Source organism: Styela clava, chromosome 1 (genome assembly GCF_964204865.1).
Source record: "Styela clava chromosome 1, kaStyClav1.hap1.2, whole genome shotgun sequence".
Lineage (NCBI taxonomy): Eukaryota > Metazoa > Chordata > Ascidiacea > Stolidobranchia > Styelidae > Styela > Styela clava.
The window spans coordinates 6,243,929-6,271,438 of NC_135250.1; the positions used below are offsets into that span (position 1 = coordinate 6,243,929).

A 27,510-nucleotide genomic window follows, 5' to 3' on the forward strand; every position below is an offset into this window, starting at 1 on the left:
AAGCTGAGGTTATTCGTTTTGCAATACATATCATGTAAAATCACCCAAAAAGTAAAAGGTTTTCTTTGGCACAAGCTTACTCGAAGCTACTTTGTTGCGTAACAATTGTTTGAAATAATTTCCCCTGAGGAAATAACTTTACCAACAACATGGTTAAATATTGACCGCTGTTTTGATAGGCAATCCAATTAGAGTGGCCACAAGAATAATGAAATGAGTTTACAGTATTTTTTTGTGCTTGGAAATCGATAATTTGTTTTTACACATTTGTGAGGGAATATATCTTCCAATAATCGAAAATAATGAGAAATTACTTTATTCTGGAACGATTTGGAAATTCTATCTCTGAATTTCGTCAAAATTACTGATTATGATTCCGTAACATTGATGTTATTCCTTCATATTTTGAATGTAAATTGTCAGTTTCTCCTATATATGTATAAGATTAACTAGTATTAGTGAATACATTGATGTTAGATTTTGTGGTCTAGATCCGCCCCGATTTTGGTATAATATTTACTTGATGACGGTGTTAAAAATCCAAGTAATACAATTTTTTGTTGAAATAGTATTTTCTTTCATGTTCTGGATTGAAATTCATCCTCCATGACGTGGAACCCCGGTAAACTTATAACTTTCTAAGCCATTCTATGACCATATTTGGATGAAATATTGTTTTAAAATGAGATAATTAGAAATTAACAACAATTTGGTCAGAAATGTAGTATTATTAAAGGCCGAGTAATGCCGACATAATGAATAACGACACTCATTTGGAAACTAATGAATAAACCACAAATTGCTCTATAATGACGTGAGAATATTTATGACGTCATTAGTATATTGCATGATGCCACTGTTCTTCTTGTCATCTCCTTCTTGCTTCCTCGCAGTAATCCCGTCGTGGTGATTTCATCGCTAAGAAAATACATCGCCGGTAATCTAATTATGTGGAAACTTCAGGCCATAGTATTGACCAAAGGGCAATTAAGCTTATTTAATCACTTTGTTAATTCAACTCAAGCTTAAAAAATCCTAACGATAAAATCACAGACATGTAATTACCACAGGATGAAACTTACGACGATGACATTACTGCGATGGAATTGCAGTGAATCTTTTTGGGGGCTCCCGAAGTATGCGAACCAAGATGGCGGACATCGGAATGTAATATGTGTACTAGGTTAGGGTTAGGCCATAATTTTAGGTATAAATACTACGGGAGGCTCTTGGCTAGTCTTCGAACCGATAATAGGACTAAAATAAGAAAAATTGGAAAAAAATTATCGCCTAACCCTAACCCCTAACCCATGTTACGTTCCGATGTCCGCCATCTTGGCTCGCATACTTCGGGAGCCCCTCTTTTTGAGTACACTAAACTATTTCCACACTTACACACGCTCGTTTGTTTAACTATGGTCAACATTTCAAAATATTAGTTTTTCATCACTTGTCGGAATGCATATTTCAGAGGCAGTGATACTAAAAACTGACTCGAGGAGTATTCCTTAGTGGAAATTGTTGCTAAAAAAGGATGATAAGCAAGATGTTTAGTATGGGCTTATATTCCGATTGATTCAATCCAATTTGGAGTTATATATTTCATTCGTCACATAAAAACTAATCGTGGACATTGAAATTGGAGTTACCCTAGCCAAGATAGTTTGATGGTTGATTAGAACTGTAGAATGTGTGGATTTATTTATGAAAATGATGTACATTAGCTGTCATCTTAAGTTAAGTTTATGGTGATGAATATAACAGTAGTTGTATCAATAATTATCCGACATTTTGAGGCCAGCTGTGAAAAGATCGCACCAATTGTTTTTAGGCAACAGCTTCTAAACTGCAAGAATATAACAAGAGCCCAGTTGGTGTCATCGCTGCAAAGGGAACCGAAGTGCGAAAATTTTAAGCATTAGAGATAAGTATTTTCAAAAATCATTCACAAAAGTCCATCGCCCAGAGTAGAACCTTTAGTGTATTTGCTTGTAAGACTATACGACAGAGCTGAACTCAATCTTTTCATCAACCCGGTAAATATCGAAGTTGTGAGCCTTACTGGAATGGATTACTCAGTAATGCAAAGTAGTGAATTGGAAGGAACACACCGGGATGTAGTGGATATTGGTAAGGCGATAAATAATTAGTTAGACATAGAAACAAAGCCATACATGTTATACGAAAATCATAAAATTCAAACGATTTTCGCGATTGAGGCGCTGGTGTTTTGAGTTTGAAACAAGCATCAATTTTTTTGCGCGGGAAAGCTGACTACCTCACTAGCGGGAGAAAAATACATATACCTAAGCGTGGTATTTTGTGAGGATAAGTGATTATCTTGTGCAAAATTCCTCTATTGTTTTTAGATCTCGATAATGTCGAGCAAGACGATGCACTGCGGATGATGTATACCACAGGAGGTATAACTGTCAATATGGAGACTAATTTAGCTTTAAACTCCACTTCTGAAGATTCACAAGGTTAGATAGGGAATTTTAAGGTCATCTCAAAAAAATACTTATGCAGGTTTTGCGCTATATAGCTTAGTATCTTAATAATTGTAATTTTATTGCGGATTTTCTAAAAATTTTAAATCTCGTAAAATGGTTAATTACTCAATCCCAGTACTTGTCTAATCAATGTTTTATGTAACGACGCAAATGTATTTGATAACGTTAATCGGTCTTGTCAGATTGTGAGTATAGACTCTGTTGAAGTTAAAAATAAGAATAACTTCAAAATGTTTGTATTGCCAATGCCAACTGGTCGCGGGTGGATGATAGCGTGGAAATCGCTACCCCAGAGAAGTGATTAGGCTTCATCTAACAAATTTGCATAAGACGAAAACGTCTAAAATACTCTAGGTCCCCCCAGTGGAAAGGATTTCGCAATCCAGACTAAAAACGATTTTCTACGAGTATCGATTGAGAGGGAAAATCAAGGAGAAAGCTTGAGATTATACAGATGTAGATCACCATTCAGAGGAGCAAGTTCAAGATCAAATCTCGCGGATGTGACTTCTCCAACTACAAGCAGTGGATCGCCAGAAATTAGGTTTACTCACTACTGATTTTACTCTGAAGTATTTGCCTTTGTTGCCAATGGTTTGGAAAACAAGTGCAGCCTCTCGTATTGTTCGGCTACTTTTTGTTTACGGTACAACTAGCACTATCTTTATTAAATTATTTCATTCTACATAATTTGTTGTTTCGTAGAACACCAAGCGACGACGATTATCGTGAAAGTGAAGAATGGTGTGAAGAACTCAAATTTGACGTCAACAATGCGGTAATGGGATCTTCCAGAGCTGAACACGCAAACCCCGATCCTGCAGGTAACGTCATCATATGACTCAACAAAATAAAAATAAGTTTTCTTGTGGGTTCCGTTACATTTGAACCCACGACAATTTCACCTTCATACTATTGCACATATGGATTTGTTTCTTGTTTTACGGATATTTGAACCCATACTAACCCTAACCCATGGGTTTTAGCACCCGCATATAGATTGAACCAGCGGATATACACATGGGTTCAAATGTACGTGGGTTCAAATGTACGGTCACCCTTCTTGTGGTATTCGTTAATGAAGAGGTTTAACCATTATTGCCGTACCGCCTATACAAGATGTCACGGAATAAGAAAATGTGTAAAACTCTGAACTTATTTCTAGCTACAAAATTATTCAATTAACTGAGAAATATTTTTAATGTTTGGGCTTTTTGGATAATAAATGCTCTCCTGCGCAATTCTAGCAGATTTGGCGGATTTTCCTAGGAATGTTCACTCAACACAAGTCGCCATCTCTTTTATAAAAGTTCTACATATATATACGATTTCTTATTCATACTCTTTGTTGAGGCGAAGATACCGTTAGACACAGTTTATCACGAAGTGTGGGTTTCCATTATATGCAATATCTGGCACCCAAGCTTAATTAGTTGGGACGTGCTTTGGTTCAGATGGCAGACCATTACTAACGGCATTTTATTAATTTCCATAGGTGACGAGAAGTCAAACCCCGGTGACGATGGATATTTTTCTCCGCCACGCATGGCACAACATCCCAATACCGTTCGAGTTTCAGCCGGCATGACTTCCGAAATTTCGTCTCACTCTTGCGAAGTCGATTTAAGAACTTTACTTCCAGAACATTGTCACCATGATTATCCGACAACTTTTGACGTCATCAAAGATTTGCATGAACGATCATCGGTACATTCTTTATCTGACATCTTGGACGACTATCCTGAGGACGAGAGAAGGTAAGTCATGAACGTTACCACCCATGCACACGTACGGTATTATTAGGTTACTAAAGTGCTCAGTCGTGTGGAGAAAAAGAGCAATGTAACCGCGCTCTCAAACTTGATTTAAAACGAATTTACTTCCACAATTTTCTAGAATATCGCAGTATGCAATTCCTCAAAACTTGATAGTAGATACGAAATAATTGTTTACCATAGTCTCTGAGATATCTAATTCGCAACCCATGATACTCATATTGTTTCGTTTTATTGTTCTTCTTTTGTAAAATCATCCACGGGGAGTGCCCGTGAGCCAAGTTTTTGCAACTTAGCGCGCGCCAATAATTCCTTGAGGCTATGAACCGCAGTATTGACAGCTAACAACGAATAATTTGGAGGTATTTTAACCACTTTTTTCAGGCAACGACATATCAGTGATCGTCATTCTGATCACGACAGTGACGATGAAATAGAAGGTCATCATAAAAGCATGTTTGCTTCACATAAACTTGCTATCACAGGAGTAGGATTATATTCTGTGCTTCTAGAATGCATCGGAACACCGAAATGGTTGAACGCAGGTAAAGGCAGCAAATTAAATATTTTTTGTGAAGACTACTTCTTGTGTTATAAATAAATAAATACTGACACTCCGCAAATCCTGATATATTTAGAATGCAGCATCTAATTTTAGTAGGGGCTTGCTCTTGCTCCAAACAACGTTTCACACAAGCAGCCACTTAGGCAGTGGTGTTCCCACGTTGAGGGAGGCATTTTGGGGTTGAAACTTGTGACGTCATAATAATATTTCATTTTGTTTTGTATTCAATCTATACGCTATATTACATTTTTGCTAAATTTATTATGGCATCATGACGAATTAACATAAAATTTAAAATGCACTATGACGTCATAATTGAGTTACTGAAATTACGTAATTTGCTGTTATAAGTAAGTAAGTAACATTTTGAATTATTTGAAAGCAAGTGGAAAATACCACCAGAGCTCGATTTGGGCTGAGATTCTCTGGGATATGGAGTCTGTGTGGTCATTGCGCCCATTTTTAAAATTATTCATTTATTTAAAAAAAATACAGGTCTGACTGTAGGAGCAGCAGCTCTGATAGCATATGACGGAGCAAAGAAAAACAAGAAAGCAAAAAAAATTCCAAAGATTCTTGAAAAAATAAAAGGACCTTGGACCGAAGAAGACGAAATGAAAAATAGCAGAGGGTCACAGAAACGAAGAAACAAAAAAGGAAATAATGGAATTGTGGTTTCGGCATTGGTTGAAAAATTTCAGAATCTGTGGTTCTGAGAAAATTGGACGTTCAAGAATTGCCAAAAAAGTTTATCATACAATTGTAAATAGGCTAGAAAACGTTTTTCTTATGCATAAACCACTTCTTGCCTTGTGCTTTGTCCGGAGCAACAAGTATTATCGCGTTATTTTGACAATTGATTCTCGTGTAAAGTTTGGTAAATTGAATCAATATTTTAGTTACAAAGTTACGACTCTCTAAGTTCAGGTTTTTGTGGTAGCGCCATAGAGTCGTCAATAGCACAGCTCTGATGATTATCAACATTGTGATATGATAGTTTATTTTGTATTTGTAATATATTCTGAAGAACTTTTTTTCAAATGTTTTAGTAGTCTCTTATTCTCTTTTTTTGTATCCATTTCCTATTTTTTTTATTCTTTTCACTTCATCTTATCTATTATTATAATAACTACTTAGCTTAGAAATTATCATTGTTCTTTACTTCGCACGAAAAATGGGCATTCTATTGCGCTGATGCGCTGAATGGTCATGGTCTTGTTGCGTCAAATGTTGAGGCAAGAGACAGGTTTATTCCCAAAATGTTCAGTAAACTTAAATTATTGAAACGTTAAATCCATAATATCGTTGTTTGGAATGCAATCGGAGAATAAAACAAACTAATATACATATATATATATACTGGGGTAATATGCTTCACAACATTTTTGGTACTCCCGTAGTCAGGTTAGGGTTAGGCCATAATTTTATTCCGATTTTTCTTATTTTATTTCTATTACAAGTTCGGGGACTGTCTGAGTTAGCCAAGTGAATATCCCCCTACCCATAGGTTTCAGTCCCTTTCTTTACACAACTTGATGTAAAGTAGGCGAACAAAATTAGTTACCTCCATATTGGTACACATACTCCTGGATCGCCACTTTTTTGGTACATTTCTCTCTCGTCCTATTTCGAAACCCTCCATTCTTCCCCTGGGGAGAAGACTATGCTTACATTTGTTGTCCAATCATTAGCTCGTGATGCGCGCACTCCGGCTTTTGTACATTTCAATTAGTTTCAAGTGTTCACATAAATATGTATTACAGTACTACTACTACATAAAAGTAAAGAATATTAGTAATAAATACTACACACAAACACAAAGTGTAATTTCTTTCTTGTCAGGAATTCATCTCCGTATGGAAAAGCCGAGTTATCGTAACAGTTTACAAGTTTTTTTCAACAATGACTTATCCGAAATAGAATATCTTGTCCCCGCCGTAATATTTTCGGAACACCCGAAGTATGTAGACCAAGATGGCGGACACCGGAACGTAGTATGTGTACCGGGTTAGGGTTAGGCCATAATTTACTACAATTTTCCTTATTTCAGTTCTATAGACTATCCAAGTGACTCCCGTAGTATTTGTACATAAAATTATGGCCTAACCCTAACCCGATACACATACTACGTTCCGGTGTCCGCCATCTTGGTTCACATACTTCGGGAGTACCATATTTTCTACATACGCATTGGTTGGCGCTTGCCTGGAGCCTTGTTTATTATCGGTCAGTAATTAATTCATTCCAGATCCTCTGTCAATTCCAACTCATTTATCTTTCAGTTCAATTCTGGTTAAATGATTTGCCAGAAACAAAGTACTAAAATACCCAGATTTATAGCTTTTCATTCTCTGAAATAGCAGTTAGTGTTCAAATGTATATTTTAAATAGGAAATATTCCCACCATCAGTTTAAACATATTCCGAGTAATTGTAACCCTAAAAATGTAATTCTTACCGAGATAATCACTACGCGGTAGTGATTCAACAATTGTGGAATGCACAAATTACGCGGAAGGCGAGAAGTAATTGGGAAAAATGTTTTAAACGTGAGGCTATTTTTGGAAATAAGTGCAGACGTGTTTAAGGGTATTGACCTCGGGTAATGTACTAGAAATCCAAGTAAAACAGTCACTTTGCGTTTCTGATTTATATTACGACGTCATGTTTTGATTATGACGTCATATTCTGGAAATTTCAAACACGGTAGGTCTTAGAAGTGATCAGTGAATATTTAGAAATACGTGCCAAATGATTGATAATTCACAAAAACTTTGCGATGGCGAATTGTTGTTGGCAATCCTGATTGACCATGAATTTTTAAAAGGAAAATTTAGTAGAGAGCAGTCACTTTGTGTTTCTGGTTCATATTATGACGTCATGTTTTGATTATGACGTCATATTCAAAAAAATAATGCAATTTTGTAGTGTTACTAATTAAACACGCTAGGTCTTATAAGTGATCAACGACTATTTAGAAATTCTTTGCAAATGATTGATTATTCACAAAAAATACAATGGCGGATTGTTGTTGGAAATCGTGATTGACACAACATTTTTTGAAAGTGAGCTTTGCCATATATTGCCCTCAACTATCGCTAAGCACAACGTACTATTAGGTGTAGCGATGCCACTAACAAACACAACATCCAATACATGTAGATTATGAGAATAATCGAAACCTAAATGAATCGCAAAAACCTCCGAAGAAAAGACAAAAAAGTCTTCCGTGTTTTTCGTCCATTGCTGTGGTTGCGACCAGGGACGCTCTAGTTAAATTTTTTAATTTCCTTCAAGCTGCTTTCACGACCTTTTCTTTCCATTATTCAATCAATATTCAACTCATTGATGATTCACAAAATTTTCAAATAAGATAACTTTATATTGCTGGTATAAATTAAATGAATTCACAGTGGAAAAATAATATTAATGAATAATTGACATAAATAATTAATGAGGAATTTAATTAGAATAATTATTCAGGTTTCAGGTTGTGATATTGCCATTTCAACTTTAGAAATTATGCTCGATTATTTATTCTAAAGCGAAGTAAAATCGGCTGCAACTAATAATGGACAACATTCATTTTTTCCAGAATATACAGTTGCAGCTTTCCAGTTATGGCCCATGTTTAAAAAAAACAATAATATATCACAATGACTTCATGAACCTGACAAAATTTTTCACAGTGATTGAAAGTTTTTTTAAATTTAAATTCTTTTCTTCACAGAAATTTCAGAAGATTTCGACATGAAATTCATTCCACAAAGTCTATTGCGATGATTTTTCTGAACAATTCTGGCTTCGCAACGGCTGTTGTATCGTACTTCGCAAGACGGTTGAAGTTTATCGACAGAAATAGAACTGAAAATAAAAAAAATGACATTTTGAGCATTTTTAATGAAAACCAAAAATTGAACGCGCTTATTTATTTGCAATATAAATAGTTTTACGAGATGCATGATGTAAGGGATGCAATCCATGAGACAAACTGACTTTTTCATACGCAGGACTTTAGTATTTTTGAATAATACAAAAATAAACCCGCTTCGGTATAGCCTACACCAATTTTCACATTCTGAGTGGTGGGCATGAGTTTTAAAATTCTCAAAAAAAATATTTTAACGATCTGTTGTTAATTCTTATCACAATTTTCAAAGTTTCATGATATAAGCATAAAACAATGCCATCTGCAAAAGTTTTAAAATATAGTAAAGATAACTTACTTTCCACAGCAATGCGACACTTTTTCTATGTAGTAGTAATGCACATATTTCATCGGTGGATATTTGAATTCCCCAGTTTCAGGGTCTTGAATGAGACTTGGAGTGTCTCCGCATTCGATCGATTTTGCTTTTTCTGGAGATAACAACATTTCTTCGTCTTTGATGACCATTTTAAGATCTTCTGCTTGAGTTTCTTCGTCGTTTTCATCAGTTTTCAATCGTTTCAATAAACCTGACTTCTTGACGTCACTTAACATGACGTCATCATCGACGACGATACAAGATGTCTGAAAAATAGAAAAATATGATTAGATAAAAATATTTCTGGTTTAGAAATTACTAACAAAATAAGATTTATTGGTTTTTATTAATTTAGTTACTGGTCATGTAAAAATGTGAAAGTGGACTGAAAATGTAAAAAGATTTTGAAACAGTTACAAATTTCACTTCATTATTGGTATTACAATATTTAAAAATTATTGGTTGTTCAAATCGTAAGCGTATAAATAATATTTACCGTATATCTTTTAGCTTTTGAACAAAAACACATTGCACATTGTCCTTCTTCATTGTTTATAGTCAGCCAATAGTGATATCTATTTCTTGGTGTTTTCGGATTCTCATCTTGACAACCTTTTTGCGTGTAACATTTCAGCGAATTTCCCAGCGAAAAACACAGCAATAAGCAGATAATAGCGAAATTGAAAATTCCCATTTTGTCTCTTTTTTCCAAAATTCTTCTTCGAGTGTTACTTTCCAATATCGGAGATTGTTATGAATAAATTTCGTTCACTGTCTGCTTTTATAGTTTTCTCGCGATGGTCCAGCTGTCAACTTTTTTCTCCATTCTTATTTATTTTTAAAACGTCTGTCGGACGCAATTTTACGTCTTATAATCGTGTACGCGTGATACCAAATAAGGGCTTACGTGTAATTTTAAGTGAAATAAGGTAAAGTGATAATTTAAATTTGATTTTTAAAAGGTTTCAAAACCGCAAGCAATGGCGCCGTCGGAATTTGTAACTCTTGTAAATGTCCGTTTTGTGTGAAAACAATGATATTTTAATTTTGTGAAGAGAAATTATGAGAATTAGTGGTTAATATTGAATTTCTCGATTATCAGTTTGAGTCTGATTCTTTATCACATGTGGTTTGAACAAATAATGGTTTTCGGTACTCATCATTTTGTTTCAACTTTATGTAAATAATATAGTAGTGGAAATAACTTCAACAAAAACGTGTTAGATTGCCGCACATGCACAAATTTTCGCTGGCACTAACTGCTTACTTTTATCATTTGAAAAATAAGTTGGATTTCGACAAAAAATCAATGCTGTTAAATCGGGAAAAGTTTCACATAACCTAAAACACCGAATTTGGTTCGATTTCCGCGTGTTGACAAATATTTCACATCTAAAACCGGTACCAACTCCGGGTAAAAATCAGACTCCGGCTCTCGCTCTGAAAGCAATGAAAAGCATTAACCGCGGAAATTTTACCGTGCCTTATTGCGTGTCTTTTTTATTTTCACACTCATTTTCAATTTCGACTCCGACAACGTCCTGGAATTTATAAACAAGATTCCGGTTCCGAATCCGATACCAGTAAATAACGTTAAACTCCGGCGCGGGAGGTTTGATTAAAACTGCAATAACAAATCAGAAATATTTATAAAAACCACCGATGCAGTCTGAGTGGTTGAGATAACCATAAAATTCAACATATGATTTATAATCCCCTGGGATCGTTGCCTATAAGTTTTAAAAAAAATGGTGATAAATTATCCGAGAATGTCGGTTTGCCTTAAGTCAAACTCATACTCGAAGTCTTTCTTGAGTAAAAGCCTGATCGACCTCAACTTTGTTCCCGAAAAGTCAAATTAATTAAATTAATTGCAACGTGATTAAAAACATTTGTATGAATGTAGCAAGCTGATTTCAGTTTTCACACGTTTTTCTTTGAAGACAGGAAAGCGAATACACGTTTTTGTTCTGTCCTAATTATTGCATTATCATTTGTTCGTCATTAAAACGTATGATAGACAGTGTCAGTTACGCAGAACAGACACGGAAGCTTGGCAAGTCTAAGTGTCACAGCAGTGATTGCGTCAATTCAGCAGAAAACGTTATTGTACATCATCTACGTAATGCCATTGCAAACTAATTAAAAAATGAATAAACAGAGACGAGTCGTTAACATCCTATCCCTCTGTGCGTATACGAAATAAGGTAACATGTCACAAACTCAGGAAAGGAAATGTCAATTCCCCAAAAAGTCAAAATTGTCGCCGGTCAGAACGCAATTATGGCGTCTTGTCTGCTACACTCTGCTCCAAAACCAGACTAGACCTGAATAGGATATATTTACATCTTCTATATATATATTAATTCGTTCCAAATAATTGTTCACTTTTAAATCTCATTCTTAACGAGTATGTCAGTGACAAACCAATATGCATGTTACCCCTGTGTAAGTTCAACTTATGCGACTCTAACTTCCATGAAAAGTAAGAAAAATAGAAATTCAAATTTGCTCAAATTAATCAGAAACTACAAAATTAACAAGGAGAAAAAATACAAGAATTTATTCAGTTTTTTGATACTTCTGAACTTATTAATATTATTTAGAGCTTAGAAAAATCCCTATTCCAAACAGTCGCTCATATGTCCATGTCGTTTTATGATAAACAAGGATTCGATTGGCTGATTCGAAAACGCTATAGATTGGCTAGAATATACTTCGAATCGCAAACATGCAAGAATTGTCGCGAATCTTATGTACAAAGCCTCGATTCTCACATTTTGTATTAGTGACGGGGGCTTTGTACAAACGATCTGAAATGTTTTAAATAATGAATGATTCAATTTGCTATCGAATCATTTGCCACAATTTATTTGTAACAAATTCAAGATTAAATCTTATAAGTGATAAATTCGATTGTCAAAATATTCGCCTCCGTATGTACATAATATGTCATAAAGTCTAGACAAACAAAATATGGCTCCGAAATGTTAAAAAAACCCATTTTGCAAGTAATGCAATTTTTGGCTTCGAAATATAAAACCGTAAGTTTGTCTGGAATAGGAGAATTGTTTCGAAACAATCATTAAAAAGCGAGAGAGATTAAAAAATGAACTGATGACTCATTTGTCTGTCGAGTAAGGTTGTGGGCGAGTTTAAAACCACATCAATCATTTTTTTATTTCGTTGTCAGCTGTTTATAAATTAGTAGTAAATAAATACACGATTAACAAAACTCAAAAATGTTACTTGTATTCTATGGTAATGTGAGTATTTTATAGCAAATAGCAGTAAATAATGGTAGTTGTGAAAGCATACTTTAACCGCACTGTTCGATCATAGCAAAATTTATGGTGCGATTTTTAAAGGAATTATGACGCATTTTTCAGTAATTTTATTGATTTTTTTCAACGTGGGCGTAAATATGGGTTGGGTAGGCCACACAAATAGGATTAATTTTAACCTTAAGCATTCCATATTTGGTGTAAAATTAGACATTAAAATTATCACGTGACTAAAAATGAACTTCAATCAAAAAATAGAAATTTTTTTAAAATTGGTTTCATTCGGGAAATGTGTGGTATACCAAAGACAAAAATATGAAATAATTTGGTTAAATGTGTTAAAAATAGACATCAAAGACATAATTTTCGGATTAAAACAATAGTCTGTACCGGTATGATTACACCAAGGCGCCACATTATTGAATTATATTAGAAAGATCTTTTTTTTGCAGAATTTTGGTTTAATTTAAAAGTGTCCATTTATATGAAGACATTCATACAAGTATATCAACCAATCAATAAATTACCATTTATTCGTCAACACAATATAAACGTATCATAAAAAACTATCACGAAAAAACAAAAGTAAACTAACTCAAATTGTCTTCAGGCAGCGACAACTACAACCCTGATTCAGGTTGGTTGGTGAGTGCAAAAATTTAACGGAAACCAAAACACTTCAAAGAATATTTTAAGGAAAAAAAGAAAACTTTTGGAAAACAAGAATGACAAAAACTACTCTCTGGGAAAGGAATTCTTTCCCGGTCGAGAAACCAAAGTCAGACTTCCTCAGACAAGCTGTAAAGGATTCATGAATTACGTATTATAGTCATGTTCATTCCTGGTACAGCATCCGTGCATTATACGTATACGAATCCACTATCGCGAAGGCATCAAGGAAGGATAGGAAGTTAGTTTCGTGTACCTCCAACTCGTAGTTTTGTTTCGAATATAGTTTTTATATCAAATGAGTTCAAATAACGAATATGAAATCAACCGAATGTTGATGATACGTGAAGGCAATGGTATTTGTTACCGCAATAGTCACCAAAGTGACGAGTGGGCGACGGACTTTTATGGTTGCGTCATGCGTGCGTGCGGCTGTGCACTTGTGTCGGCTTGTTCGCATCGACTGGCTGGTGTGGTCTTTAGTATAACTGATACTCAATATGAGACGTCGCCTGTCTTGCACGTATGAGAAAAATTGGTAAAATAAAGTCATGCTGACAATTCTGCTATGGAATTTGTTCTTCACTACTTTACTACGTGAGGTTAACACTTCGTGCTGGAAATGATATGGAGCATAACATCATAAGACTTGTAATATATTGCCAAAAGTTGAAGCATTTTAAAAGCAATTTCAAAATAAATTGAAGGTAATCATATGCGGCGGTGCGGAGGCTATACTCCTTGTTTTAAAAATATGAACTCTACCACAATAATTTTTTTATCTGTGACAGATTGTCATTTTGGATCATTTGCCAAATTAGCGTTTTCAACGTAGAATGCTGTGTTAGATATCCCATTAAATTTTTTGATGTTTATCTATTTTACAAGTTTTACAACTGAATGTCGATGAACAAGAAAATAATAATATTTGGATTTTACCTCTTCTGACCTTTTGATAATCTACATTGTTTAGTTGCGAATAGTTGTAGTTGGAAATTTTCGGAATTTGAAGTTAATTTTCCTACTTCAAATTGGAATTTTAGAAATGCCTTTCGCCGATGTGAACGCAAAATAAACTCCGTGTAATCCAACATACTTGCATCATCAGTGGTATTTAATGACATACCACTTACGCAAGCTAAAAAAGCACTTTAAAACCGACAAATGTTGTGGGTTCACACAAACATCATAATCGTTAGTCACAAAGTCAATACATCGCTGGTCACCATGGCAACCTTAAGCCATCTTTTGTCTTATAGATATCTAACTGTATTGATTTGGCGATTGTGGCCGGAATCGTTTGGGTTCTTTAAGTTCTAGCCATGTTTTTCAGGATAATTATCAAAATGTGAGGAGCTGGGACTAAACATACAAATACGGGTTCTTGTAAAACAAAGGTTAAGGGTAAATTTTTCTAGAATTGGATTCACACTTCTCGCTACTACACAAAATAGGCCAGCTGTCTTATTTCAGTACATAAGCTAAATTTATCAATTGTTAGGATTTCAGCGTCCCATGTGTCGTAATAGGGGTCCTGTCGAACCCATCGCCTCAAATTTTTACATTTTCTTGAAAAAATGGGTGGTGGTAAATTTCAGTTTTTGCCAAATTTTACTTTTTTTTCTAAAAGTTGCCAAGATGTTAACGAAAGAATAAAAGCAGACATAGCCCCCTGTTTTAAAACCAACTTGCTAATATTCTTCAGTGATTTCTTTATCCCCGAATTAAAAGCAGAAACATTTTGCGAAAACAAGCATCTAAAGAGGATTATGGTTGTACCTATAAACTTCATTCAGTTCATATAGTATCGCTTCTAAGTAGATGAGTGCGAGCGTGGTGGAAAATAATTACAAAACGATTTCATGTTGAAACTGCTATCCATGATAATTTAAATTACACGAGCAAATAAAATTTCGGTTGCAAATATTCAGTTTGTTTACTTCATTTAAACCTAATTACAACGTACACATTTGTGTCAAGAAAACATTGAAAAGGTAATGATACATTTAAATTCTTTATCGTTGTAATAATGGCCTATTAGTACCGTGTGACGTCAGACAATAAGTATCAACCCAGGCAACGTGATCGAAAACTGTCTTGAAACCTGGTGCAGATGGCAAAAGAATCTTATGATTTTCAGCGAATAATAGCAGCGAAACTTGCAATATTAAAATCAGAATTAAAGTTCATTTAAAGGTTGCGGTATTGCTCAAACTAATTTTTGTTTATTCAAATTAAATTTTATTCAAATTAAATTTATTCAAATTAGGCTGAAACATATTAGTGTATTTATTTGGATGATGTGATCAAATATATATCTTTTTGAAGCAAAAGACGCAACGATAGCAACGATTCTGTGTGTATTAGATTTACTATTAGTCATCCTATTAATGAAACAAGCCTTCATTATATGCACCACTTCTAGAAATATTAAAATTGTAGGTCGGCTTAGGCATATTGGTTCATACTTGGGTGTTGTCTGAGTTTGAGCTCAGTTTAAAATTCGTCAATCAAACATTTTTATCACATTATTTATCGTCTTGAATAGGTTGTCACTTCAACTTTCTTTAAAACCTGCTTCATTGCTTCAAATTAAAAGTTCCGAGTCTAGCTTCAAAAACTTAGTCCGTGCTCTAGCCTGCAAAATAACCCCTCGTGCGACTCAGGCGAGATATGCCACTGTATACTGTGATTTTTATTTTGAATTCAAGCGTATTTAAGCTGCATTTTTAGCAGAATTTTCCTATGGTCTTCCCAGAAATCAGTTGGAGGATCAACCGAATCCAATATCTATATCGCTGGCATTGGGCCGGAAAATTGAAAAAATGAAACAGAGTAAATTTAATGAGGTTGATCAAAATAGGAATAAGGATTACTTGAATGCTATCACAGCATAACAATAATGAAATATCACGATTTCATAAGCTTTTAAAATGATATCGCTCAATGAAATGTCATAAGTTAAACTTGCGTAGGCGGCAAAAGTTTTGAATACAGATTTGAAAATACAACAATCAGCATTTTCGGGAATAAATAATTCCACGAAATTTCGCAATGCGATGACACATAAAATCTGAAAATCTGCATAATTTGAAATCAATTTTATTAAGACCGAGACCTTAATGATTGATGTGAAAATAATTTAAACTAAGTATATACCACGAATAAATCAAATGATACGTTTAGTGGACAATGTCAATTAAAAAACAGTGTTTATATATAATTACCAGATGCTTAGTTGTTTTCTTACAATCTGTACTCAGATACATTACGCCACTTTTTTTTTAGATAATTGAATGAAAGTTCTAAAAACTTTGAAGAAATGATAATGTTGACTATACTTTTGAGTTTTTTGTAGATGATGAGGTATTCTTTGTTTAAAAATATAAATTGAAATTATTGCAAATATTTTTGAACAATGACTTGAATAAATAAGTATGAAAACCGAAATTTATTCAGAAAGTCCAATTTTTATTTGACCTTTGACATTCGTGTCATATATTTGAGGGCTTCCTTCTTGTTTTGCATCATATAAATTACAAAAATTAAAATGTAGAAACCAATGAAAAGTCAATCCTAAATTTGTTTACAGTTATAGACCAGCAACAACCGAAAAAATGTGGCAATTTTATAAAAATTAAGTATTCATTTTATTCTAAAATACCACGTAAAGTGTTTTTAATCAGCACCCGAACAAATATTTACGTACTTGCACGAATCAACCCATAATTGTTGGTGTTTTTGAATTCTCGACTATTTTTAGAAACGGGATAATATTATAATAACTGCAGAAATCTAATAATTGATTCTGACTGGGAAAGTCATTAGAGGTAGCCTATTTACTCAGTAGGTATTTTCGTGTTATGCAGCAGTTGAATTTAATGAAATCGTTAAAGATACTGATTGACGGTTAAAAATCTAATGCGATTATAATTAATCGAAAGCGCGTGCCGTTCAGGGCACCATCAAGAAGTAAATTTCTGTGCTTTAGCAAAAACAAGTTTTTGGTAAACTAAGTTCACCTTGTTTGCTACAGAATACCATATTTACTAAATATTTCATGAACAATGTCGCGCCATAGAGTACTGATAATATCGTTTACGGCACACGCATGCTTGTCCGTGGAAACGGGACTCCCATGAGTGACGTCCCATAGGATGGGATGGGCACACATTTGTATTTTTCAATTGGACTTGGAAACTTGATTACGTAAGATTACTTGATTACGCTGTCCTTGGTCTTGATACTTTTTTGTTATCTTTGAATGTTTATTCGTCTTACTTTTATCTTCATATGCTTGTATCTATTATTAATTTTGTGATGAGACAACGGCAGGGTTGTCATGGGAATGGGATTTCCATAGGAAACGCCCATGGGGATGGGGTGGGGCATGCATTGCTATGGGATATGACTGAATAATATGTCTCATGAATAAGCCTCGCATACAATTTGAAAATTTGTTATTTTAACCGAAATTTAATAGATACCCTTCCTTAGCTGGAACAAATGATAAAATGACCAGATTTATCGTGCGAAGTAGACTTCCAAATAAGTTCTCATCAATATAATGGTTATATGTTCGTATATATTGAAGCATAACAGTGACAGCCAAAACTGAATCCGTGCTGCATTTGGTAGTGCACTACCAGTAAAATAAAAGCACAATATGTCTAAAACTCGACTATGTTTTCAGTGCGACTACGTCATATTTTGCCTCAGTCAGTTTATTCTGTTATTTAAAACTATTGGCGCCAAACTTGCAATATTTTTCAAAATAGTAAGTAATCATTCATTATGATCTATAATTAGTCAACGCTGTACTTTTACAATTACCGCAAATTATCTAACATGCAATTAAATGTTATTTTTTGACTAAAAAACTAATTTGTTGTGAAGTGTTAAAGTACCGTTAATAATTACCAAGGTGGTCGTTTAGTGAAATACTTCATGAGGACAAGGCCGTCTGTTTTACTGTTTCGAATATTACATTTTTACTGATGATTAATTTTGGAAAGACGACTTCGATTGCTCATAAATTTAGAATCAACTTTTGTAAATTAATAAGTCATCACGGAAATCAGATGAAGAAATCCTAATTCGCTAAATTGCTACATATAAAACCGAATGTACTGAAGTAATCACGGTAGTAAGATATTCTGTCGTTTTTCTAGCAGAAATAGTTATATGTTGATTAAAAGAACTTTTCAATACATATTGGAAAGTTGAGTTGTTAATGGAACAATTTCCATATTCAAATGTAATATAGATTCTTGTAATTCCACACGCTTGTAACTTACGTTTGTATAATAACTTGTAGTGCACCTTTATCGCCAACATGTGGCCGCTTCAATTCGGGACTGTTTAGTTAAGACGATCCGCCCTGGAAGCAGTGCAGTCAGTGTGGTGATTTTGTACATAATTGAAATCAGATTTCAAATTTGCGACCGTATTGATTCAGATTTCTAAAGTTCCTGATGTCAAACCTTGTTCCGACTCCAAAATATAGACCCCCCCAACGTAAAAAACTGTTTTTAACGTTACCCGATAATATTATGAAATAGAATATAACCACCCGTAACGGTATAATATATTTTTTTTTAAATCATGAAAATTTTTCAAATTTCATTAATAAAATACATGAAGTGTACAGAAAATGAATACAGTAGTTAAAACTTGTCTCATATGCTTGTAATCGAACAATCACGAATTACGCGGCAATGCACGCTAAATAACTAACATCTGCATAAGATCATCAACATACATTTTATAAGTAGGCAACTCCAAATTCTTCATTCACAGCTTATTTAACTATCAGGAAAAGGCATTTGATGTATCAGTTTTAAAGGCGTTTTGCTGTACATAGGTCATAGACACGAACCAATATTAGTTTAGTTATTTGTTTATGCGACACCCAAGTTAAATATATATATATATATATATATATATAACGTTAATTGCTTTCACCATTCGTAATATTAATTTAAATATTCACTGGGGCAAGGGTGAGGAACCGCCAAGAGGGAAATGCATCTTAATGCATGTTTCAAGTATATGGCATGGTGCTAAAACAAAACTGTTGTGTAAGTTATAGTTTGTCCCTAGAGTATTGTTAACTAATACCTAAAACGTTACGAAACTTTCGCCAAAATTGCCAAGCATTCAATCAATGCCGCCGCGGCATAAAATGATGAGATTTGTGCAGTTATCCAGTGATGCCCTCCTGGTTTTTGATATAACGCTCATATCGGAATTCAACCTGAATATATGTCTATTTTTAATATAGTGTTTTGCAGGAGTGTATATTCTAAAAAATTACATAGATTGACATATTGTGTACAGCTCTGAAAATTTGAGAGTTTTTGTTAAAATTATCGTCTTCGGATTACTATTATACAATAAAAATACAAATCAAATTTAAAGATCAGCACCCAGACGTTCGATTTCGTCTAAAACAAAGTCCATATCGTTGTGTTCCACTTTTTCGTTCATGACGACCATTCGAAAAAAGTTGGGCTTGTCACCAAGCGGTTGATAACCAATCAACATGCTCCCTCTCTCCACCATACGTTCTTTGATTATCGGAGCTACTTTTGATAAATCTCGTTTGTAACCATCCTCGCTTGTCCAAGTTGTTATACCATCCCTCATTCGGGGTGGAATATACCAGAAACAGACGTTAGTGCATTCCGGCTAAAACAAGTTGAATTTTTCATAAACATTGCTATATATTATGTGACTGTATAAAAGACATCGCGGGACGGTTGTTCCCAAATTCTAAGTAGGGATGTGAAAAGCAGAATCGGGAACATTTACACCGGACTCCAACTTCGAACTCCAAGCCATTTAAAAAAACGATTCCAGCTGACAATAATTTCGATTCCGCCTGAACCATGGCTTCTTAATCTTCTGTTAGGAATGCTCAGTAAAATAAATTCTTCAGGTATTTGTTTGTCGATCACCACTGATCTCAATTATTATATTGATACTTATATTCGTTTGATAAATATTTTTCTATTTTGATATGAATATACAAAATTCAATTATAGACTCATGCGTCGTGCAAAGTTGTAATTGGGATCAATTTCCGGTACAAAACCCATACCGAACTCGATGGTACAGGTCAATCAAGTATGTCATATACTTACTTCGCTTAATACTAATCTGAAGCCAGGACGTTTTTTGATTTCTCTAGCGAGGTATTCAGCATTGTCAAATGCTTTTTCAACTTGTTTTGCTATTCCCGTGTTTCCTTTAGCTTTCCACAACATCCACAATTTAAGAGAGTCCACCTAGATTTAATTCAACAAAAATAAATTCTGTAAAAATAAGGTAATTTTATTTCAAATTTATAAAGTTTTAAGATTAGAATCTCGCTTCACATAGACAGACATCAGGGTAGTTGGATTGAATGTAGGGGTCGATCCGAGTCGTTCAAAAAAAACGGTCCTGAATTGACAAAAATCTTGACTCCGACTCCGGTTCAAAAAAAACTGAATCCGGAATGCCTAATTTTTTCACACAAAAACACGAACGTTCGCAAGTGTTTCGTAATTTGAGTGAGAATTTCAGAATATAAACTTTTACGGTCATTATTTCCGCATGCGATTTCATTTCAAAAAAGGACTCCAACAACCACTCTAATACTCGGCCCACTTGTAGATATTGTTCCTTCAGTACCGATCAACAAATCTAGGTAACATTTGTATTATTATAAAGCAATGCATACACTTCAAAGTTCTTTGCTAAACTTGACTCCATTATTTAAGAAGACGGATCGACATAAGCTATACACATTTAATCCGTAGAAGGCTATTGCAGGACTATTATTAATCATAATCTCATTATTTCTGGCACCCGAGATGCCACAAAGCATAGATAGACCCCCATGATACGAACCTTTCTTCCACATTGTATAATTTTCGTTCCGATGTCGTAACTTGTGTCGTATGTTGTCTTGTCCGTTTGAAACAAATACGGAACATGGATGCTGTTGCATTTTCGTAATATTTCCTAAAATTTGAAACAAAGAGTTTAGCAATCTTAAAAGGGATATTGAAATGCGCTGTTGTAATTTAACATTGGAAGATCTGTTTAATATAGTATTAGAAAGTGACGGGCCGTTTACTTACTGCTGTGGAGTTTCTGTACAAATTATTGACTCCTTCTACCACCAATTGAAGTCGGAAACCTCCACTCTGGGAAGTTTTGACTCTGACTCATGGTCATGACTCCGGGAATTTTGACAATTTGAATCGGTATCCGACTCCTCCTCCCACTCCTCAACCCTGTGTTTGTCGCACGCAAGAAGACAAAACTGGACATGCGGCAAACAAATGAACCTTTGCATTATCTGGGTATCGATTTCTTAATTCTCTGATTTTTCTAAACCAAATTTTGAAAAATTAACGACTTACAGGATGTCTTGTTAGTAGAGACGAACACTGTAACGGTGCCATCATCATTTTATGTTGATTCCAGGTGATGGAGTCAGCTCTGAGAACATAAGGTCATTTCATATTACCCATTTATAAAACAATGGTAACCATTCAATTTAAACAACTTCATTTCAAATTACATTTTTTGGAAATTTTCTCGAGTAGTCCTAATTCGGAGAATTGATTGAAGCCCTAGATTCAAACTCTTACTGGCAGTTACGTATTTAGTAGAACATAAATTTAAAATTTGCTAACACAATGTCGAAAAAATTCACCTGTGCATTCCTTTACATAAATGCTTGTATTTTTCTGACATCAGGGCACTGCCACCCCACGCCGCCTGTAAGGAAGAGTTGGTTACAATTGGAGTAGTCGTTTATAATAGTGTTTCCTAACCAAGAAGAAGTTTTATCGTTCCGAGAGAGGAAAGTTTAATGACTTGCAACTAGGGATGTAAGTTTCAGAATTTCGAATCGAAGCAATTCGAATCAACATCAATTCGAATCGATTCGAGGCACTTTAAGAAAAAAAGGCTTGATTCTATTTAAAAAAAAATTCAATAGTTACCACAAGGCAAGTGCACGACACAGCAGCGCTACCGTTATATCGACCAAAAGCGTTTATTATTCTTACGTTCACAGCTTTCCAAATCCGTGACACTCCCAGAGTCGTTATATTTAATATTGGTAGCAGCTTTCGAGGGACCAATGGTTTCGCTTCATTTTGTTCGACTACTTAAAATGTTACAAAGTTTCACAAATATTTGGAACGTTTCTTCAAATTATCTACGTAATAATATTATAATAAAACATCATTGCTTCATACCGTATGTCTGCGATGCTTGCCTCGTTATCATTGGTTCTTTTAAAATCATGGCACATACGGTACTAACTAGCGATTATAATTTGGATGAATTTTGAAGGTCAATTTTGGAAGAAACAATCGCTATAAATTCGTTAATATTTGCAAACATAATTGTATGTGAGTAAATATGTAACTGAGTTTTATGTAATAAAAAATAAATCTTAGCCGTAATATATTTGGTAGTTGATACATCCATGCAGTGTGTTTTTCTGGTAACTTTCTTGATTCCTTAAGCTCATTATTGTTATTTTATCAAAATTTATACTATATTTCTTCCAAATTTGAGAAAAGTTAACGATAATATGATGATATACTAAATAGAATCAGATTCGGAAATATTCGAATCGAAACATTGTGATTCGAAATTCGATTCGAAAAAAAATATTCGGAACTTACATCCCTACTTGCAACTATAACAATTAATTTGATGACTCCTGAATTAATTTAGAAAACTCACATCGACGTGCATCCATATTTGATATTTTTTACAAATATCGGCAATCTCCTCAAAACGATCATAAGCTCCCAATACTGTAGTTCCTGCTGTAGCGTTGACAAAGAATGGTACGGCACCCTAGGTAGAATTTTTGAATATAAAACAAAGCATTTCAAAATAAAACAAAAAATTATTCTTTCAAAAGCCTCTGAAGTCCTACAATGCGAAAAACACAATTAGAAAAAAAAGTTTGGGCATCGTTGGCAGAAATGAAATTTAGGATATGTTCGAACCACGATAGTGATCGTCCATCACTGAAGAGAGATAAGCCAAAAGATAGGCATATTTTAATAGTGAGAAAGTGTGTGCTTGGGCTTACTTTGAAAAATTTCCTCAGATAAAAAAATTGTGAATCCGCTCACAATACCCAGTCAGAAAATAGTTGCTTAGATTTACGCAGTTATATAGACTTTTTAGTATGTTGGTTGCAAACCGGTATACTCACTTCGCCCTTCAACATCAAAATTTGCTCTTCCAGGCTTTTTGGACACATCTTTCCTCTGTCGTCACACTTCACTTTAATGACGTCATCGGTAGGTAGTCCCATCAATGCGGCGTTTTTCTTCACAGAGTAGTGACCATGTTCACTAGTAAACAACACCATTCGTGGAAGACGTCGGAGTCCTTTTTCTTTAATATCCGGGAATTTACGACAACGTCCAAGATGCATACCCATCAGGTTAGAATAGGAACCACCTACAAAAATAAGAAGATTTCAAAATGCAATATGTGGCAATATAGAATAATCAATGCTGAATGAATTTATCGAACATTCCTCGCGGTTTAAAAGCTAAATATATCCATTGTAGAAAAATAAACAGTCGTCAATTTTGAAGTTCACGTATCTCTTAAATTCAATTGCATTAAGTCCAGCCCAATCCTATCATGTGAAGTCAAGCTGGTTTGAATATTAAGTGAAAGTCAAGCTAATTATTTTGCTATCTATGACCTGAATTGGGTCTAGGTGAAGCCATTGTCACAAGATCAAAACTGAAGTCATGCATGGCTATTGCAACAAAGTAGTTAGTTTTCTTCAATTTTTTAATCCATCAGGAGTTGGTAATGTAGCCTAGGTCGTTGCTAAATGACCTGAAGTTTGAATTCGGAGTCGGGTTAGAAGAAGCTTACTTCGTGTACAATGATTTTGACAAATATTTCGGCGATCCAGAAGTATCAATATGGAGGTAACTAATTTTGTTCGCCTATTTTACATCAAATTGTGTAAAGGGACGGAAGCCTATGGGCCGAACTCGTTATAGAACTAAAATAAGATAAATCGGAATAAAAGTATGACCTAACCCTAACCTGGTATACATACTACGGGAGTACCAATATTTCTCCAAAATAATAACAATCATTACCGGGACAAAACGTTCCGTCGCCTTTTTCGTAACCAATAATTTTCATCATATGCTCAAGCAAAACTTTCTCCATCAGTATAAACACTGGAGCCACTTCGTAAGTGTATCTGATAAATAAAATCAATATTTAACGCTATTAGAAATTTTATATTTCGAGTATAATAATATGGCAGGAATTCTGATACTAATGACTTTTCTATACCTTTAGATAAATTTTCATTATTTTCATTTGAGTTAACAGAAATTATCCCCATTTCAACCAACCCAAGGAAGAATGAAATTTGTTTTTTATTGTTTTTGACTGGATTTCCTAATGAAAAGAGACAGTGACATATTTTGATGGCCAAATTTGATTTTAAATAATAGCCTTCTACATTCAAATGGTTGGTAGTGCAGAACCTTGCTAATAGCGAAAACGTGCAATTATAGCATATTCGTCATTTGGAAAGCTTCCTTCAGCAGTTTGATGTTACACAACAAAACTATGCAACCTCAATAAAGGATGGTCCATGAGATGAGTCGCGTGCTTTATATCCGCTAATATACAAAACCGGCAGTGGATGTTTGCCAGCGGTGTGCTAGATTTATCATTTTCAATTAACGGATATCTTGCATTACAAGTGTTGGCTTGATGAATATAATTAAGTCATTCAAATATAAATTACATATGGGATATTACTGGAAACAATATAAGCAACAACAATGAAAACAGAGGATTGGTTATATTCGAAACGCGGGCGCAAGTGCCAGATACTTGAGACAGCTAATTCATGTATATTTCAAACTTTTAAAAATGCAAATGCAATAGAAGTCGTAATACTCTTACATAGAAGTGTTAAGAACATCTGTGATGACTTGACCTGCAAATCCATATGGATCCAGTCCTCCATATAATTGATTGAAAAACCTTGGATGGCCTGTGAAGAAAAATAAAATAATTATATATTTACGAGTACAAGTAGTCACTGATCAGTCTGGTCGGGGATTGCCAAGTCTTCGTAACATTGAAATCGTTTTCAATAAAAAAAAAAAATTTTTTTCCAATTACACATAGAATATTTCATATATGGCACATTTCTGTTTTTCCACTTTTGTTTACGTCTACCAGTTTCACGTAACAAAGCTATTGCAAGTAGTTGAATCGAGATTGGCAATTGTATTTAATGTAAATGACTTCAGAATTTTTTTTTGAATATTATAATATTCTATTCCCCCAATATGACATGTCGAGAAGAGGTATCTGGCCAAGTATCCCGCCAAACCTGTCACGTGCGTAAAATCGACATGGGTATAAAATTAATCGCATCGCCAATAAAGCAAAGACATTCAATTTCATAATCTTTATTGTGCAAATTTTGCTAACCTAATTAACCGCAATATAGAATTATCCGTCTTTCGCCTCTGGCGGTTAGCCGACAAAACCAACTTGCGGTTACCGTGAATTCGTTAGAAAATAAGAAGACAGAATTTCGCAATAAAAGACACGTGCGAACGCTAACCAGTCGGGCGTAAAGCCATAAATAAGAGTGGAAAATCACTGGATATTTTCCCGTGCACGGGTCAGTTTCCATTGTGACGTGCTGAATTCGGCGGATTCGTCGACCATGGCACGTTTCACTTTTTAACTTTGAATGCAACAGCAATCTTCGCTGTCCGAACTAATTTATTGGTTTTGACCAAAGTGAAAAATCATCGGTATTAGTCAATAATTCTTTTATATGTTGCATCGTGAAGAGTGTAACAAAAACTAAATTTGAGTTTTTTACAATCTGACGAATGTAGCATTTTCGTCCTTGCATTGCTCATTTATATGTAAACGTGAATGAAATAATGTGGCAAATTGTCCAGGTGGCTATTTTTGTTAGCTATGCCCCTTATTCACGAAGAATGCGGCCTTGAAATCTGTTCAAACTGATTTTTCTATAAGATCGTGAATTTACTTTATTCCTTCGACTTTCAATTCAAAGGGTATTTACTCTTATTAACGGGACCACGATTGTAATTTAATATCGTGTGGTAGATACACTCGAGTATGTACAAGATATAACGCTTTTTGCAGTAGAAATACTATTGACAAAAAACTGACCGTTCTTACCCGTTTTCACACTATACTTGAAAATGTCTTTGCAACATTCCAGCAACTTCTCATGACTTTCTCCACCATCACCCAACTCAAGGTCCATTTTGTTCGAAAGCTCATCTGGTTTTTCAAACCTGACCACTGGATCATCTCTTTCCTGAGATTTAAACCCTTCCATCAGAGCTAATTCTACGACTTCTTTTAAAAAGTTGTCAATTGAATCTGGTGTGGAGCCGAGCAAAGTTCCATTTTTCCCGTTTTCGATTTTTCTAAGCTTTGTTGCCGGCACCTCAGCGAATCCATTACCGTTGCTGATACTATGTTTAATGCCGTTAGTTGCCATTTTAATTGCTAAGCTATTCACGATAAATGATGAATACATTAATAAGACAATGCAAAAACTAAAAATGTTTCCATTGTGCGGAATCCCAAAAAGTAAATGGGAATGAATACTAAAAAGTCGATAGCGATGTCCTGCCTATTGTCCAGTCCACGCGTGCACGTCCGAATGCTCGTACGCTCGTATCCATCTGTTACGCTAGCGTGGGCGACATCGCGGCTAAGCATAGTTGTTGAATCTTTGTTACAATGGCTAAGCTTGCTAGCGAGTTATTTCCCGGCTTTCCGCTGTGACTAGGTTTATAAATATAGGTATAGACAGGCGTAACATAACTGTGTTTATCCAGTAAACGCATCATTCATTTTGTTTATACAATATGCAACACAGTTTTAGTCGGACATGTTTATACCAATGCTGGTCTTTTGTGCAATATTAGCAACAGATTTGACGCAGTTTTTGTATAATTGTCAAGTATTTTCTGCCTGGACTACTTTCTACGCTTCAAATGAAACTAACTAAAGCGCTATAATGTGTAAAACATGGAAACCCCCGAAAACAAAAACTATCAGTTTCGGTGCAGCGTATGTAGCATATAGTGCGCTTAAATTACTCGAGTATCTTAGTCCTACAACATTTGTTTATCTAAACCTGGCCTAAGATGGCGACCGCAAATACGCGCGGTTTTGGAAAAAGTTCAAATCTGTTTTGAACATTGAAATTCTGTTTTAACGATCACCTTACATGATCGTTATTGAAATCAGATCACGATGTTTGTCGTCATCGTTGAATATACTCGATTATCACAGCCTTATTTTCGGTTTATGTTTGGTAAATTCTCAGTTTTACTCGTTTTACAAAATACGTAATTAAGCTCTGAGTCGT

General features: G+C 34.6%; 3 protein-coding genes across 3 annotated transcripts; 1 reads left to right on the forward strand and 2 right to left on the reverse strand.

Moving 5' to 3' along the window:
• The first annotated feature begins 1,910 nt into the window (after nt 1-1,910).
• On the forward strand, nt 1,911-6,212 carry LOC120347124 (uncharacterized). Its single transcript, XM_039416980.2, has 7 exons — nt 1,911-2,130; nt 2,370-2,483; nt 2,868-3,057; nt 3,219-3,337; nt 4,009-4,270; nt 4,673-4,833; nt 5,349-6,212. Exons 1-7 carry the CDS (start codon nt 2,067-2,069, stop codon nt 5,567-5,569), a joined length of 1,131 nt encoding a protein of 376 aa, XP_039272914.2. The 5' UTR covers nt 1,911-2,066; the 3' UTR covers nt 5,570-6,212.
• Nucleotides 6,213-8,204: 1,992 nt separating this feature from the next.
• LOC120347131 (uncharacterized) lies at nt 8,205-10,670 on the reverse strand. The gene is made up of 3 exons (XM_039416993.2): nt 9,596-10,670; nt 9,079-9,365; nt 8,205-8,716 (listed from the first exon to the last, which is right to left on the reverse strand). Exons 1-3 carry the CDS (start codon nt 9,791-9,793, stop codon nt 8,563-8,565), a joined length of 639 nt encoding a protein of 212 aa, XP_039272927.2. The 5' UTR covers nt 9,794-10,670; the 3' UTR covers nt 8,205-8,562.
• Nucleotides 10,671-18,621: 7,951 nt separating this feature from the next.
• Nucleotides 18,622-26,743, reverse strand: LOC120347117 (cysteine sulfinic acid decarboxylase-like). The gene is made up of 10 exons (XM_039416969.2): nt 26,304-26,743; nt 25,035-25,125; nt 24,209-24,315; nt 23,293-23,543; nt 22,809-22,925; nt 21,763-21,827; nt 21,467-21,545; nt 20,949-21,062; nt 20,198-20,341; nt 18,622-19,742 (listed from the first exon to the last, which is right to left on the reverse strand). Exons 1-10 carry the CDS (start codon nt 26,668-26,670, stop codon nt 19,467-19,469), a joined length of 1,611 nt encoding a protein of 536 aa, XP_039272903.2. The 5' UTR covers nt 26,671-26,743; the 3' UTR covers nt 18,622-19,466.
• Between the last annotated feature and the right edge of the window lie 767 nt (nt 26,744-27,510).